We start from the raw sequence: 13,802 nt of genomic DNA on the forward strand, positions 1-13,802 counted from the left end.
ATTTTCGCGGGGACCCGTGTACTGTCCGTGTAAAACTTTTAACAATGTTGCCTACTTTATTCTTGCATTCTTTTGTGTCCGGCGTGACGAAACCGTTTTGTGGCAAGACAATGAAGGAACTTCTTTTCCAACCACAATTTGCTGCTTTTAGTTGGTAACTTTTGTGTGTCCTCTTGTGTTGGAAATGGCAAACTGCACTTTGTTGTGCTTGCTGTACTTCCATCACTAACACTAATGTGCAATTTATTTTGTGTGTTTTTTTTTTTAAATTACAGCCCCACTTAAAGCACACAAAAATGTGCTCGGCAACTAAAACTTTCGTTTTGTACCAGGGATTCCGCTGGGAACGGAACACAAAAATTTAACTCTTTATAGCTCACTCTGTGTGGGAGTGTGTAGCCACCATTTCCTCTCATTTTCCGGGCATGTGCTACACAGGCGCACCAGCAAATTAATAATAAAAAAACAGAGCACGATTAATAAACCTCTTCCTCTTTAACCCTACTTACGGCTTAACGGGCACTGTAATTAGCTCGAATGTGTAGCCCGGGAGCAGGACACGGGAGCAGGTTAAATTTTTCTCCTGCTCCCGGGCGTTCGTGTATATTTAATTAATTTGGCATCACTTTGGCAACAGTTTTGCATCAGCTTTAATTATTGATTTTTCCTTTGCTTTGCTTCTGGTGGGGTTGGCTTTTTTCTTTACTTACCTTGTGCTGGCAAAGTGAGGCATTGAGTGGTGCTACACACACACGCGCTGAGGTGCGAAAAAAGCGACCGGTTGGATAGCAAAAGTTTAAACATGACGGTGTGCTGGTGATGCGGTAACCCAGCAGCAGCAGGGAAAAGCGGCAAGTTGAAAGCTAAAACACAGTTAAGCGACACTGACACAGACAGGAAGCAAAGTAAAGGAAAGTTCCAGCGGACTTGAGGGGCGGAGGTTTGCTATGCTGCTGTGTTAGTAGCTAGCTTAACTATTTACTAATGTCTCGCTCTCTCTCTTTCTCTCTGTGCGATCAGTGTGCCGCTGAAAGTTAAAGTTGAAAGTTGAAGGTGAACATCATCAAACAGCTCTGTACAATTAGGGATTTAAAATGCAGAACGACCAAGAGAGCGTGATAGAGAAGAGGAGAAGGACATTTGCGATAGAAATAGAAGTATCAAAAGCATTAAAGAGAAAGAGAGAGTTTGTTAGTAGTATGTGGACTAAATACAAACGAAACTACACGCAAACTTAAAAGCTAAATATAACAAAAAACAAAACACAAATGTATGTACATATTTTTTACAAAAAACTTTCTTTAATAGTTGGCAGATCTTGCTATGCTTTAGCTGGTTTTACTCGCGCCGGAAGTGTATTTCACAAATGCGCTTTAAGGGGGAAGGGTTGGCCGGTGTAGCAGATTGTGTTTGAACTTTTCATTAACAGTAGATTTATTTTATTTTATTTAATATATATAATCCATTGTATACGATAGCTTGTGTGGGTGCGGGCTGCCGTTTTTGTGGCTTTGTCTGTCCATGTAATGGGGGAAAATAGGATAGGGGAGGTGTGTGGTGGCATACACACATACATATGCATCCAGTGTTGGGCTGTGAAAATCTCACCATGATAGGGGTTTTTGCATAGCGATTAAGTGTGACGATCTTCTCATCACTCTTCACTCACAGGCGATAGAGGAGGGGCAGCGAAAAGTTTAAACAAATCAAAATATGTGTACAAAACAAAAAACGTGGATGAAAACCCGAAGAGAAAAACATTTATAATACATAGGGAAATTTTGATGGTCGACGAAGGGGGAGGTGTGTAGTAGTGGTATGATATATGTGGGTGCGCGTATAGCGTCTGCTAACAGGCCGAGGCTATGAGTATTTACAATGTAATGTTAAACTTTACCCTTCGTTTTATTTGTTTTGGAGAGGAGCGAAAGGGTGCGGAGGAGAATGTATATGCCATTATGCTTCGTTGTAACGGGGGAAAATGTAACACGGGTTGTACTGCATGAGTTTGGTGGATACACGACGACGGGTGATTGTATGATGCAGGCCGAACCGCACTTTATCGTTCGCTTCTGAGCCGCTGAGTATTTGTTGTGTTTTTGTTTTTGTTTATCAAATATTTACAAACTAACCATCGAATCCTTGTGAAAGCGGGGTGGTAAGGAGAGGAGTATGGGGGTGTTGTTCTTATCTTTCGTTTTTGTTGTAAGCATTCTCTGTACCGCACACTCTTTTATGGGCGGATGATGGGATGTTACTTGATGGTATTTGATACGTGTGGCTGGTGGCCGAATGCTACTTGGGAGCCGAAAGGAAGAAGTACCAACATTAATCCGTGCAAGTCTCTTGTTTGTTTCATTTGCTATGGTAAAATTGTTCAGAAATAGCAAAAAAGAAACAGATCTTGTTAAAAAAGTAAAAAAGTATAACAGAAAAGTCAATTGCAAAACGATATTAAAAAGTAAAGTAAAAAAGAACTACAAAAGAAACCCAAAAATGATTAAAAAAATAAAATAAAATAAAAGAATAGTAAAATGTGAACAAGAAAGAGAAAAACAGATGATACAAGAACAAAAAAGAAACAAACAATCGGTAACAGCAATCAACAATAGCAAACAAATATGGCAACAAACGAAACCTTTGCACTAGGAAATGTGTTGGTGTTGTTGTTTACTACTTCTTCTCCTTCCTGTTAATTCTCGCTTTTGCCGGTTATTATTAATGTGTCGGCTGTGTTTTTGCGCTGCATGTTTTGAAGGCGCTTGACTCCCAATCCGGCCCCCGTGTTGAAATGCAATCAAACATTTAGAGAAAAAATACTAGCATTGTTTTTGCTTACTTGTCTCTGCCCCATTTGACTTCCTTCGAACCAGCGCATCGGAAGAGCGCGCAGAGTGATGAGAGTGCAGCAGGACACCAGAACTCTGCCTACACCTCATCACTCTTTTCTTCGCCCCACCCACACGCGGGCCACCTCGTTTTCACTTTCTCTCCCTCCCTGTTCTATTTCTATCTACAATTAATTTACTTAAACACTGGAAAGCTTGGCGCTATAAATTACAACATGAAAAATAAAACTCTCGTACGTGAAAAAAGTAGTATGCGCGCATTCAAGTAAGAGTCGTACGTACTCGAAGTACTCAAAAAGAAAACATAGGGATAATAATTATTCTGTCCCCAGGCGATAGAGGCAGCAAGACAACGCGTGTCCCACCGCCTGTGCCCGCCTTTGTTTTGTGGGTGACAGAGAGTATTTTCATGGTTTTTTTTTGTTCAAAGGAAGCGGAAGAAATTGTGCCATTCTCCGCTCCCAGAGGCAGTTAAGCTGTTCAAGATAAGGGAATGGCTTAGAATGAAGGGAGAAAAAAAGGTACAACCATGCCCTGTTCTGGTTTGTACGTACAAGTACACGCCAAAGGAAGAGAATAATATTAAAGAAAGGCGATCGCGTCGCGTCGAACGAGGGACACGAGCGTTCCCCGTTTCGCACGCGTTTACGAAAAGCGAATTAAAAAAAAACGATATGAGCTTATTAACGTGGTTTGATTCCCTGTGGTGTGTTGTGTGGTTTGTTTCTTTCGTTGCGACAGACAGTGCGAGAGAGCATGAGGGATTCGTCTCCTACTGTCCTACGCCTGGCCGATGACGGCGAGGGCCTCAGTTGATCGGTGGTAAATGGTCACCGCACGTGGGGAAGTTCGGTGGCACCGGCGGAAGGTCGGCATGGGTGCCGACCTGCAGGATCAGGTTCATTCCTATCACGATGTGGAACAGGAAGTGACAGTGGAACAGCCAGAATCCTACACGGGGAGAGATGGAAATGAGGAAGTGATGAAGGAAAGGAAAAACGCAGCGTTAGAAAGGCAAACAGTACACGTGTGCAAAGAAAGAGATATTTCTCTCTCTCTCTCTCTCTCTCTCTCTATATATATATATATATATATATATATATCCCCTTTTTCCTCTCTATTTGTATCTCTCTCTATCTCTCTATCGCTCTATCTCTCTATATCTTTCTATCGCGCTATATCTTTCTATCGCTCTATCTCTCTATATCTTTCTATCTCTCTATATCTCTCTATCTATCTATCTCTCTATCTCTCTATCTCTCTATCTCTCTATCTCTCTATCTCTTTGTCTCTCTATCTCTTTGTCTCTCTATCTCTTTATCTCTTTATCTCTTTATCTCTTTATCTCTTTATCTCTTTATCTCTTTATCTCTTTATCTCTTTATCTCTTTATCTCTTTATCTCTTTATCTCTTTATCTCTTTATCTCTTTATCTCTTTATCTCTTTATCTCTTTATCTCTTTATCTCTTTATCTCTTTATCTCTTTATCTCTTTATCTCTTTATCTCTTTATCTCTTTATCTCTTTATCTCTTTATCTCTTTATCTCTTTATCTCTTTATCTCTTTATCTCTTTATCTCTTTATCTCTTTATCTCTTTATCTCTTTATCTCTTTATCTCTTTATCTCTTTATCTCTTTATCTCTTTATCTCTTTATCTCTTTATCTCTTTATCTCTTTATCTCTTTATCTCTTTATCTCTTTATCTCTTTGTCTCTTTGTCTCTTTGTCTCTTTGTCTCTTTGTCTCTTTGTCTCTTTGTCTCTTTGTCTCTTTGTCTCTTTGTCTCTTTGTCTCTTTGTCTCTTTGTCTCTTTGTCTCTTTGTCTCTTTGTCTCTTTGTCTCTTTGTCTCTTTGTCTCTTTGTCTCTTTGTCTCTTTGTCTCTTTGTCTCTTTGTCTCTTTGTCTCTTTGTCTCTTTATCTTTTTATCCCTTTGTCTCTTTATCTCTTTATCTTTTTATCTCTCTATTTCTCTATCTCTCTATCTCTCTATTTCTCTATTTCTCTATTTCTCTATTTCTCTATCTATCTCTCTATCCCTCTCGGTTTGCTATCTCTTTATATTTCTCTCATGTTTCTCTCTATCTCTCTGTCTATCTTGCTCTATTCATCTACCTATCCATTTATCTCTCGCTCGCTCTCTCTCTCCTTCTTTCTCTCTGTATCTTACCTGGATTGTCGGCACGGAATCGCAGCACGACGTATCCGTTGTTCGGGACGGCAATGGTGTCCTTGAGCGGGGGCAGGTTGTACTGCCGGTGGAGCAGACCGCGCCGATCGAGGTCGAGCGCGTGCTTCAGGTTAATCTTCTTGACGTTCGAGTCCGGTGAGCGGCCAATACCGATCACGTTGTACGCGTAACCGTGCAGATGGAACGGATGGCTCAGATTCGGTTGTTGGACTGTTGGAAAAGGCAAAGTAATTGAGCAGATCAGATGAGTTTCTGGGGATGATGCTGTACGTAATGCGTGCTTGTAATGCGTACCTTCGTCGACAAGAACGACCTCCACGATGGCATTGAGCGGAATGTCGACCTTGTGCGTGCACATGCAGTTGGCACCGCAGTCGGCCGGCCGGTTGTCACCGTTGCAGAACTGCTCCGGGTTAATGTCGTCGTACTGGGACAGCAGCGGGGCCGGCGCGGACAGGTACGAAATTTCGTCAATCAGCGAAATGACATGATCTCCGGTCGGGGCGACTGTTGGGTCCAATAAAGAGAGCGATATTATAGTCACAGTTTTAGGGAGAATTAAGGCCTAGACAACGAGCGCGCGTTTGCAACACTCACCCAGGAAACGGTTGTACGTGTTCGGCTGGAACAGTTCCTCCGGGCGGTAGAGGTAGAAGCGGAACGGCAGGAAAATCTTCACGTCCGGCTTCTCCTGCAGCAGCGCCCGGTCAATCTCCTTGGCGTTCTTCAGCTGGCTCACACAGATGGCATCGTCCCGCTGGACGTTGCACTGAGCGTCGAGCGGATTCATGACCTGCCCGACGACGACGACGACGACGACGTTGTTGATGGTGCGCAATTTGTTTGTTTTTTTGTTTGTTCATTTCATTTTGCGATCACACAGAGCAGAGGGTGTTGGAGATTTTGTACAAACGAGTGCGGGATTTGAGACGGATTTTTTTGTGTGTATGGGGATGTTTTATGTACATAAGGGAAGAGAAAAGCCAGTCGATTAAGATACGGATCCGGGATTTAGAGAGGGGTTCTGTTTGTTGCATGAGTGACATGAGGTCAATGTTTGGGGGGGGGGGGGGGGGGGGGAGGCGACAACGACGACTACTGACTGGAATGATGGTTCCGAGGTGAAAAAGGACGACGACGGCAACGATGAAGATTGGCAGATAGCCGAGAGCCCCAAGCTATCGAGGTCAGCAGCCCAACGCAAGAAGGGCGTGTTTGCTACAAAAGAGCTTTCCATCTGCTCCGTTTTATACTCTTTGGGTCAAAGAAAGGAAGTTTTTAAACAATGATTGCTTGTTCGTTGTGTGTTTTTTTTCTCAAAACATCAAGCACAGCTTATAATGCTTCCTGCACGCAACACAATGCGTTTCGTTTAATCCAAAAACCAGAAGAACAAACACTCACCTCACCAAGCGCACATAATAAATTTCGTCGGAAATTTTCTCGCCCCGTATCGCTTCCGGGAAGGATCCTTCTGGGGGTGTTGGATTAACGGATATATCCGCTTTAGGGGGTTTGCTTACTCGACCAAAACCGGACTCGGGCCATATGCCAGGCAAGAGAGGCCCTACAAAGGAGGAGTCTCTATCGGCTTTAATAATCGGAAGTATGTGTATTTATTTTTAGGGTGTCGTTTCACATGCACACGACCGCCTAATGGAACAATGGAACGACGTTGTGTGGTACAAACGGCACCGATTAATTAGCTGTCAACTGGTCACACTGAAGTGTTTGGCTGCCGTGCGCCGTCTTTGGAGGTAAATGGTGCCGTCCAGTACGCAAACAAAGGGGATCAATCCGCTACCTCTGGTAGGTTGGGGTGTGTCGTGTGTTGCCCACCGGAGGGAAGTTAATCTCTGGATCGCTCAAAGTCGCGTTTGGCGAACCGAAAACAGGACACAAACAAATCGATCCTTGGGGCAATCGCGCGAGGGCAGCGCGGAATTTCCTTTTTGCACAAACGTAATAATTAATTCACAATCACTTACCGACTCGCTCGCTTCGTTTTTGTGTTTTCGCGTACAACAAGGCGCGTGTGCTTGCTCGAGAAGGAAACCTTCTGCTTTCTTTGCCTGAAAGTGTGTATTCAGGAAGTTTTTTGTTGTCTTGTTTTTGTTTCAAGATCAAAGAGGATGAGAAGTGGCGCTACTGGTGCGTAATATCCTTAAGACGCGTTGGCTTTTGCCATCGTTTGTTGGTGCTGCCGTGAACGGTCGCTGCTCTAGAATCATTATTTTGTTTGCTGGAGAGTTGGAGCAAGAATCATGATAGATTTGTACAGACTAAAAGCTACTCTGCCTTTTTTACAATGAATTTACATACTTTTTTTCTACAATATGGTACAGATATATGAACGAAAACGGAAAAGAAAAGAGGTGATCATTTGTTTTCTTTGTACAAACAGTGCACTTTGGTTTGTCTACAAGCGCGTTTATATATCTACAAAAAAACGACGAACCAGGGAAATGTTTCAAATATTATACACCAAACGACACCTCTGAGACAGACAGACAAACTCAGCGAGGACACTTTAGCGCCCTGTAGGGACGGTTTAAGTGGTAAAGGATTATTTACAACCACTTTCTGGTGATCGCACTGCAATATCTTTCTCCCGCCCGTGGGGATGAGATTGCCTTTTAAAAGGGGGCCAGAGCTTGGTGACTGTCTACGGGTGCGGAAGGGAAGTGGTGGACACTTGATAACGCAAATAGAGAACGATAAGGATATCTCGTACAACGAAAAAAAGCAGAAAGTGAAAGAGAAAGAGTGGGATAGCACCAACTCAAGCGGGTCGTGTAATAAAACATTTACAAAACACAAATGACACCAGGAAGAAGAAGAAGTGGGGAGGCAGTGATATCAAAAGAAACAGCGCGAACGAAAGAAGAGAAGAGGGTGTGTGGGAAATGAAACACAAATGATGAAACATGGGGCGAAAAGAAGGGATAGTGGTAGCGAAACAAACACTTGGCTCGGTTCTGTACAAACAGTGAAATATTTACAGGAGAAACACAAAAGGTCAAGCCCCCATTGCTAGCGGCGTGTTGTGGTGTGGTTTTATGGTACGGGAAAGAGGGTTTCCTTTTTTTTTTTTTTGGTTGGGAAAGTGAAAAGATGGGTGAAAAAGTGTACAATAAAACACACACGCACGCGCATATAGGCACACAAAACACACATATCGCGAAGGAAGATGGATGAATGAGAGGAGATATCTTTCCCCATCTTACCCCAATCGTGATATGGCATTGTGTGTGATAAGTCCCTACGGACTTACCGGGATAGCAGGAGACTTGGGGACGAACAGTGAGAAGGATGTGTATGTGTGTGCGTGTTGAGGCAGTTTTTATGGTGATTGATGGTGTGTGGCTACTTACAACGCCCTGCGGAAGTCCGACGTCGTAGGTTGGGGGCGGCGAGGCAGGCTGGTAGGGGCCGCGAGCATAGCGCAGGATGGCCAGCTGCTGGGCACGCTTGATGCCGCACTCGCCGAGTCCTCGCAGCTGGATCCAGTACGCACCGACCGGCTGGTCAGCGGTGATGACGAAATCGTAACGTTCGCCTAAAGTTTTGGGAGTAAATAGGGGGGGAGAATGCATTAGGGCACTGTATGTGTGCACAGTACGGTGTGTAGATGCGAGATTACATCAAAAACGGCATGACAACGCGATGACTTGAGATCTCTTCCCGATAAGTGGCCCAGTTACTCTGATTTGCCTATGTGTGAGTGTTGAGATAACGGACTGGCAGACGAAGGCGCGAGATCGTGAGCGGTTTCGGACACTCCTGAGGCAGGCCAAGACCGCAAAGCGGTTGTAGCGCCGGATAAGTAAGTAAGTAAAGAGTGTTGAGCTATTTGTTGCTCACATTTAATGGGACGGATGATGTCTTTTATGAAACTATAATCGCTTAGTAAACGAGGCCATGTCTATTTCTATTTGATTGCTGCGTGGAATATGTTATGCGATTAAATGTGGGAATTTTGGATCATTGTTCTCTACAGTGAAGTGCTCAAATATTCACGAGGTGAACCTCGAAGGGACTGATAGCTGCTATAGATATTAAACTTTGAGAAACAAACTGAGTGTGATTCAAGGAACCGAAGATTAAAGTTCTTCTTTAACTTAAGAATACTATATTTATGTAAATTGCCTCTAAAGGACTTAGTGGCAGCAATCGTGTCTACCAAATCAGTAGCCAATTCTTGTTGAAATTAGAAGTTATATGCTCCAAACATTTGGATAATTGAATTTGCCTACGCATGAACATAAATTTGGATCAAAATAAACTCGGTTTATGACGTCAACGTTTACATTGACTTCGATATCTTCACATAAACCATCATGTGGAATGGTATAAATTAAAAAAAAAGCAAAATGAGAGAGTTTAACTTCACTTAAAATCATATTTATCTTTTGGTGAATTACCTATTGTTTGAAGTATAACTCGGAATTTTATCCTCATGTAGCAATTTCAATAAAAAAATCCAAATATTTGTTTTCAATATCAATCTATTACGTTATCTTTGATTAACGTACACAAGTTCAACGACTCTCGTTAGCTCAATTCAAATTGCTGTCAAGCAACACAAAACTCCACACCACACTTGTTGGTAGTAGGACGCAACGGTGTCTTCCACCTACATAAAGCAGGTGAAACTATTTATTGGCTTTTATTAAATTGCATCACGTCTGTCGATTGCCGTCTTTGTTTTACCATCCTCAAACCAACACCGAGCGGGAGGGAAAGGGACTCCTTGTGCTCTGTAATCAAATAAAAGACCAAAGGAAAAGCTGCCTCTGCCTGCGCTTGCTGTGTGATTACAACCGCACACTGTAAAACAATCCGATATCAAAAACTTTCCAGACGTGGTGCGCAAAAAAGACGCCCTTACACCACCCTCTCTGTGGGTTGTGCTGGTTGGTTTGTTGCACCCCGTAATAGAAATAATTTCTCCCCCCCCCCCTAACAAATAGGATCGGCAGGGAGCTTCTCGGTACTGTTGGGGTACATCAAACGAAAACCGGACATTGGGTGGACTGCACTTGGAGCTGGGTGCAAGAAGACACTACTCTGCTCGCCGCACACCTTAGTATCCTTGGTCCGGTTACGGGCGTCTCGTTCTGCATGCCAATGAGACCTTGATGATGATGGTGGTTTAGTTTTTCCAATGCGGTGCGTTGCGATGCATCGGGCAACCCGACTAGTTTCCCTTTCGTTTTCGAGTTTCTAAATGCATCACTTTGTTGTGCAGCAGTGTATTGCAATTGTGCTGTTGCTGTTGTGCATCGAAAGAGGCGACCAAATTGAATCCGATCCGTGTGCCTGATTTTGTATTCCGCACACAACGGACACACCAACACCGCACAACCAATGTGGGAGTTTATTTATACGCATCGAATTGATTTCGATCGTTTGGGTTGATTTTGTGAAAATTTCGTGACTCACTCAAGAAACAAAAAATGAGACAGAAAAAAGGGCAAAACGAAGGAGTAAAATCTCTCAATCAGCACCAATAGCAGGCGCTTGTGTTCAATTCGTAACGCACCCACTTTGCGGCGGCGGCGGCATGGGGTTGTTGTAAAGGTCAAGACGCGTTCTCATGTCTGTTGCCTTGACAGTGACTCAATGAAAAATTCGAGGCCTGTGAATGAGCGCTTCGAAAGGTCCGTAAAGCAATCACGCACACACTTCGATGTGTAAAAGGGAGAAAAACAAGTAAAGTATCAATGTGTTCATGGTTTGGTTGAAATAAAAAACACACACACACACGGAAGTAGACCAATATGATACGCCCCATGACCCACTGCCCTTTTGTCCATAAAAATGGGGAAGTGGCGACCCACACGTAAAGTGGGAGTAAAATTTGACCGGGCGCGGCAACGGTAATTGATTACAAACAAAGCTCCAGTGAGGGATCATTGAAACCCCGGGCTAGTCATTGTTAGTAGTGAATGGCGTGTAAATTACGCTGCGGACGCTGAGGGAGGGTTTAACACACACCCCTCACACAGTTGTGAGTTGTGAAATTCAATTAGCCAAGAAAAACATTCCCATGGGAGGCTTTGACGATGATATGGCTCCAAGACACGCGTAATTTAATTAGCAAGTTTGCGTGACAGATCAAAAGGAACGAGATCCAATGAGATTAGAATTTCCTTTTCCAACTGGCGCCATCTAGTAGAAACAGCTTAAACTATGGCGTGTACTTAATCGGTTTGGGAACTCAAGACATTCGTCTTCTACAACCTCCTTTTCAAAATCACAACTTACCTGAGAACGAGATGATGGTGTTGACTTGCACCGGATGCACCGGCTCGCCGTCGGTCGCAATCACCGTCAGCGCATGTCCCTCGATCGTAACCTGGGCCGGGCAGACGGAAGCGAACGCGTTGATCATGCGGAACCGATAGCGGCGCCCGGGCGTAATGGTGAAGATCTCCAGCGGCGTGTTGGTCATGAAGCCGGTGTTCGGGTCACGGAACTGGCCCTTGCCGTTGATCAGCAGCGATTCGGGATCCTGACCGGTGTTCACCGCCAGACGGCCCGGGTAGCGCTCAGCGGCGTCCTCGTGCAGCCAGTCACTCACCAGCATGATGTGCGTGGTCAGATCGAAGTCGTACAGGTGCGAGTTAGGGTCGCGCGACGGTGGCTGCCGAACGACGATGCTGCCGTACAGACCGTCCAACTTCTGCAGACCGGTATGGGCGTGCCAGAAGTGTGTTCCCGCATTTCCAGTCCATTGGTAACTGTTTTGCAAAAGACGGAGAAAAGGGTGTCATAGAGTCGTGTGACTATAAGGAGGTTGTTTTGATGATGCTTACCGGAAGGTGTTGCCCTGCTGAATCGGACACTGCGTGACGAACGGTACGCCGTCGTAGTACTGCGTGCCGCGCTGCCAGATACCGTGCCAGTGGATCGTCAACTCCATACCCTCCATGTGGTTCTCCACGTCAATCACGACGCGATCGTTCTCGCACACCTGGATGGACGGACCGGGGATCATACGGTTCACCGTGAGGATACCGCGCTCGACACCATCGGCCAGTACGCACTGACAGTGACTCCAGACGGTGTTGGTAGCGTTCGGTGTGCATACTTGGCAAGCGCTGTGGAGCATTTGTAAGATGAAGATGAGTCGTTGGAGTTACCCATAGATGCCATATTGCTGGGTTTGTCTAAGGGCAAATACTTACGCTCCCAGTACGGTGTAGTACTCAACGGTGAAGTGGTAGTAGCAAATCCTTGGCGGTTCGCCCTCGCGGCACGCGCGCGCACACTCATCCGGGGCCGAGAGACTGGGATTGCGCCGAAGTTCGGCCGTCGCGCTGGTGCTGAAGTCGAGATGGCGAAACGGCGACCGCGGGTTCGGGTTGGCGATCGACGGAAAGCCACTGTTGAGGGCGGCCGCCGACGACACGGTCGGTGCTTTGCGCGAGCTGAGCGGCAGGGCGGATGGGCCCGGGGCGGCAGGCGCTCCCGCAACCGGCTTCAGGCTCGGCACGGACGGGTGCGTCTGCAGCAGTCCGTGCGTCGCCTGGTAGAAGTTCTTGCTCGGTGGTTCGGTCAGGTGTGAGTTCCACCAGGAGCCGGCCGGTGTCTGATCGTGTCCGAATGATTCATCTGAATTGCAAAAAGAAGAAAAAGAAGAAGAAGAAGAATGTTTAGTTCACATATGGGTTGATGACGTGACAGTTCCTTCCATTTCGTAACTGTAGCATTGCAGCACCGTTGCATTCAAATTCCACAACACAAATTCAACTTCGGAGTCAGTTTTTTGACCCAACAAAAGTGACTCCTTTCACACCCGGTCGGTCGGTCGCTTGGGTGCATGTGAATTTATTGATCAATATGTTCGTATGTACTAGGGGGGGGGGGGGGGGTCTGCATCCCACACACAGAGCAGCGCCGTCTGGGCTGGTACACCGATGAAAGATGTGAAGTTCCCACGTACATCTTAGCCCGTAAAAGCACTCGCATAAGCTGCAATTCGTATGCATAACGCCAGCTTCTGTCTTCCCCTTTCCCCTCCCCCCACACGTTGCACTCGTTGCACTGTTGCAGTTCCGTGTATGTGTGGCTAAAGAGATTCCCAGGCGTAATACTTGCTGAATGGAAACACAAATCCACCGTATTGAGCGTTTGCCATCTGCATAACAACAAACCATCCCCATCGCCAGTGGGAATTGGGAACAGACCTGCTCATGCAAGCTCTAGAAATTGTATAGTACCTTATTTGTGGATGTCTATGTGTGTGTGTGTGTGTGTGTTTGTTCTCTGCCACTTGGTTGCTGTGTGTGCCTCAGATGCAACAAGCAGCCGGCAGCAGCGATTGAAATTGACATTTTGTCTGGGAGTGCCATTTGGAGAGCGTCTGGGCCAATTCATCACCGTGATCACGCTGTGATGTGTTTCTGCTATGTGAAGGCCTTGACATTGCGAAATCCTCCTGTGTTTCGTGAGTTCGTTTTGAAGAAGCACATAACGAATTGAATGCGTGTGCGTTTTTTTGCAAAGTATGCAACCATTTCCTGGTCGTGAGATTGAGTAATTTTCTTCTGTTTTGTTTTGTTAAAAGGACTTGTTAGGGTCTTGTTCTTTGTCTTTTTGTGACCAATAAATCAATGTCCTCGTTGTACCTTTTTTTTAGGATTCAATATTTACTCATGTTCTAATCATTTAAGTATTGCTTCTCTATACTTAACGTATCTAAACGTCTTAATAGAAACCGATATTTATTTATTTATTTATTTATTTATTTATTT

The 13,802-nt window shown here is 44.9% G+C and overlaps 1 protein-coding gene across 2 annotated transcripts in view; it reads right to left on the reverse strand.

Moving 5' to 3' along the window:
- LOC1276845 (uncharacterized) overlaps positions 1-13,802 on the reverse strand; it is an 86,946-nt gene that overhangs the window by 6,009 nt on the left and 67,135 nt on the right. Inside the window, exons 2-9 of one of the 2 annotated variants that reach the window (XM_001688758.2) lie at positions 12,234-12,660; positions 11,862-12,146; positions 11,311-11,786; positions 8,415-8,599; positions 5,638-5,833; positions 5,335-5,547; positions 5,020-5,250; positions 809-3,800 (exon numbers count right to left, since the gene is read on the reverse strand). In XM_001688758.2, coding sequence (XP_001688810.2) covers positions 3,658-3,800; positions 5,020-5,250; positions 5,335-5,547; positions 5,638-5,833; positions 8,415-8,599; positions 11,311-11,786; positions 11,862-12,146; positions 12,234-12,660 — 2,156 coding nt within the window. In that variant the 3' untranslated portion in view covers positions 809-3,657. Of the gene's footprint in view, positions 1-808; positions 3,801-5,019; positions 5,251-5,334; positions 5,548-5,637; positions 5,834-8,414; positions 8,600-11,310; positions 11,787-11,861; positions 12,147-12,233; positions 12,661-13,802 lie in introns of those variants that run through there. The other variant, XM_316236.5, reaches the window with a different exon arrangement.

This window comes from Anopheles gambiae, chromosome 2, assembly GCF_943734735.2.
Source record: "Anopheles gambiae chromosome 2, idAnoGambNW_F1_1, whole genome shotgun sequence".
Lineage (NCBI taxonomy): Eukaryota > Metazoa > Arthropoda > Insecta > Diptera > Culicidae > Anopheles > Anopheles gambiae.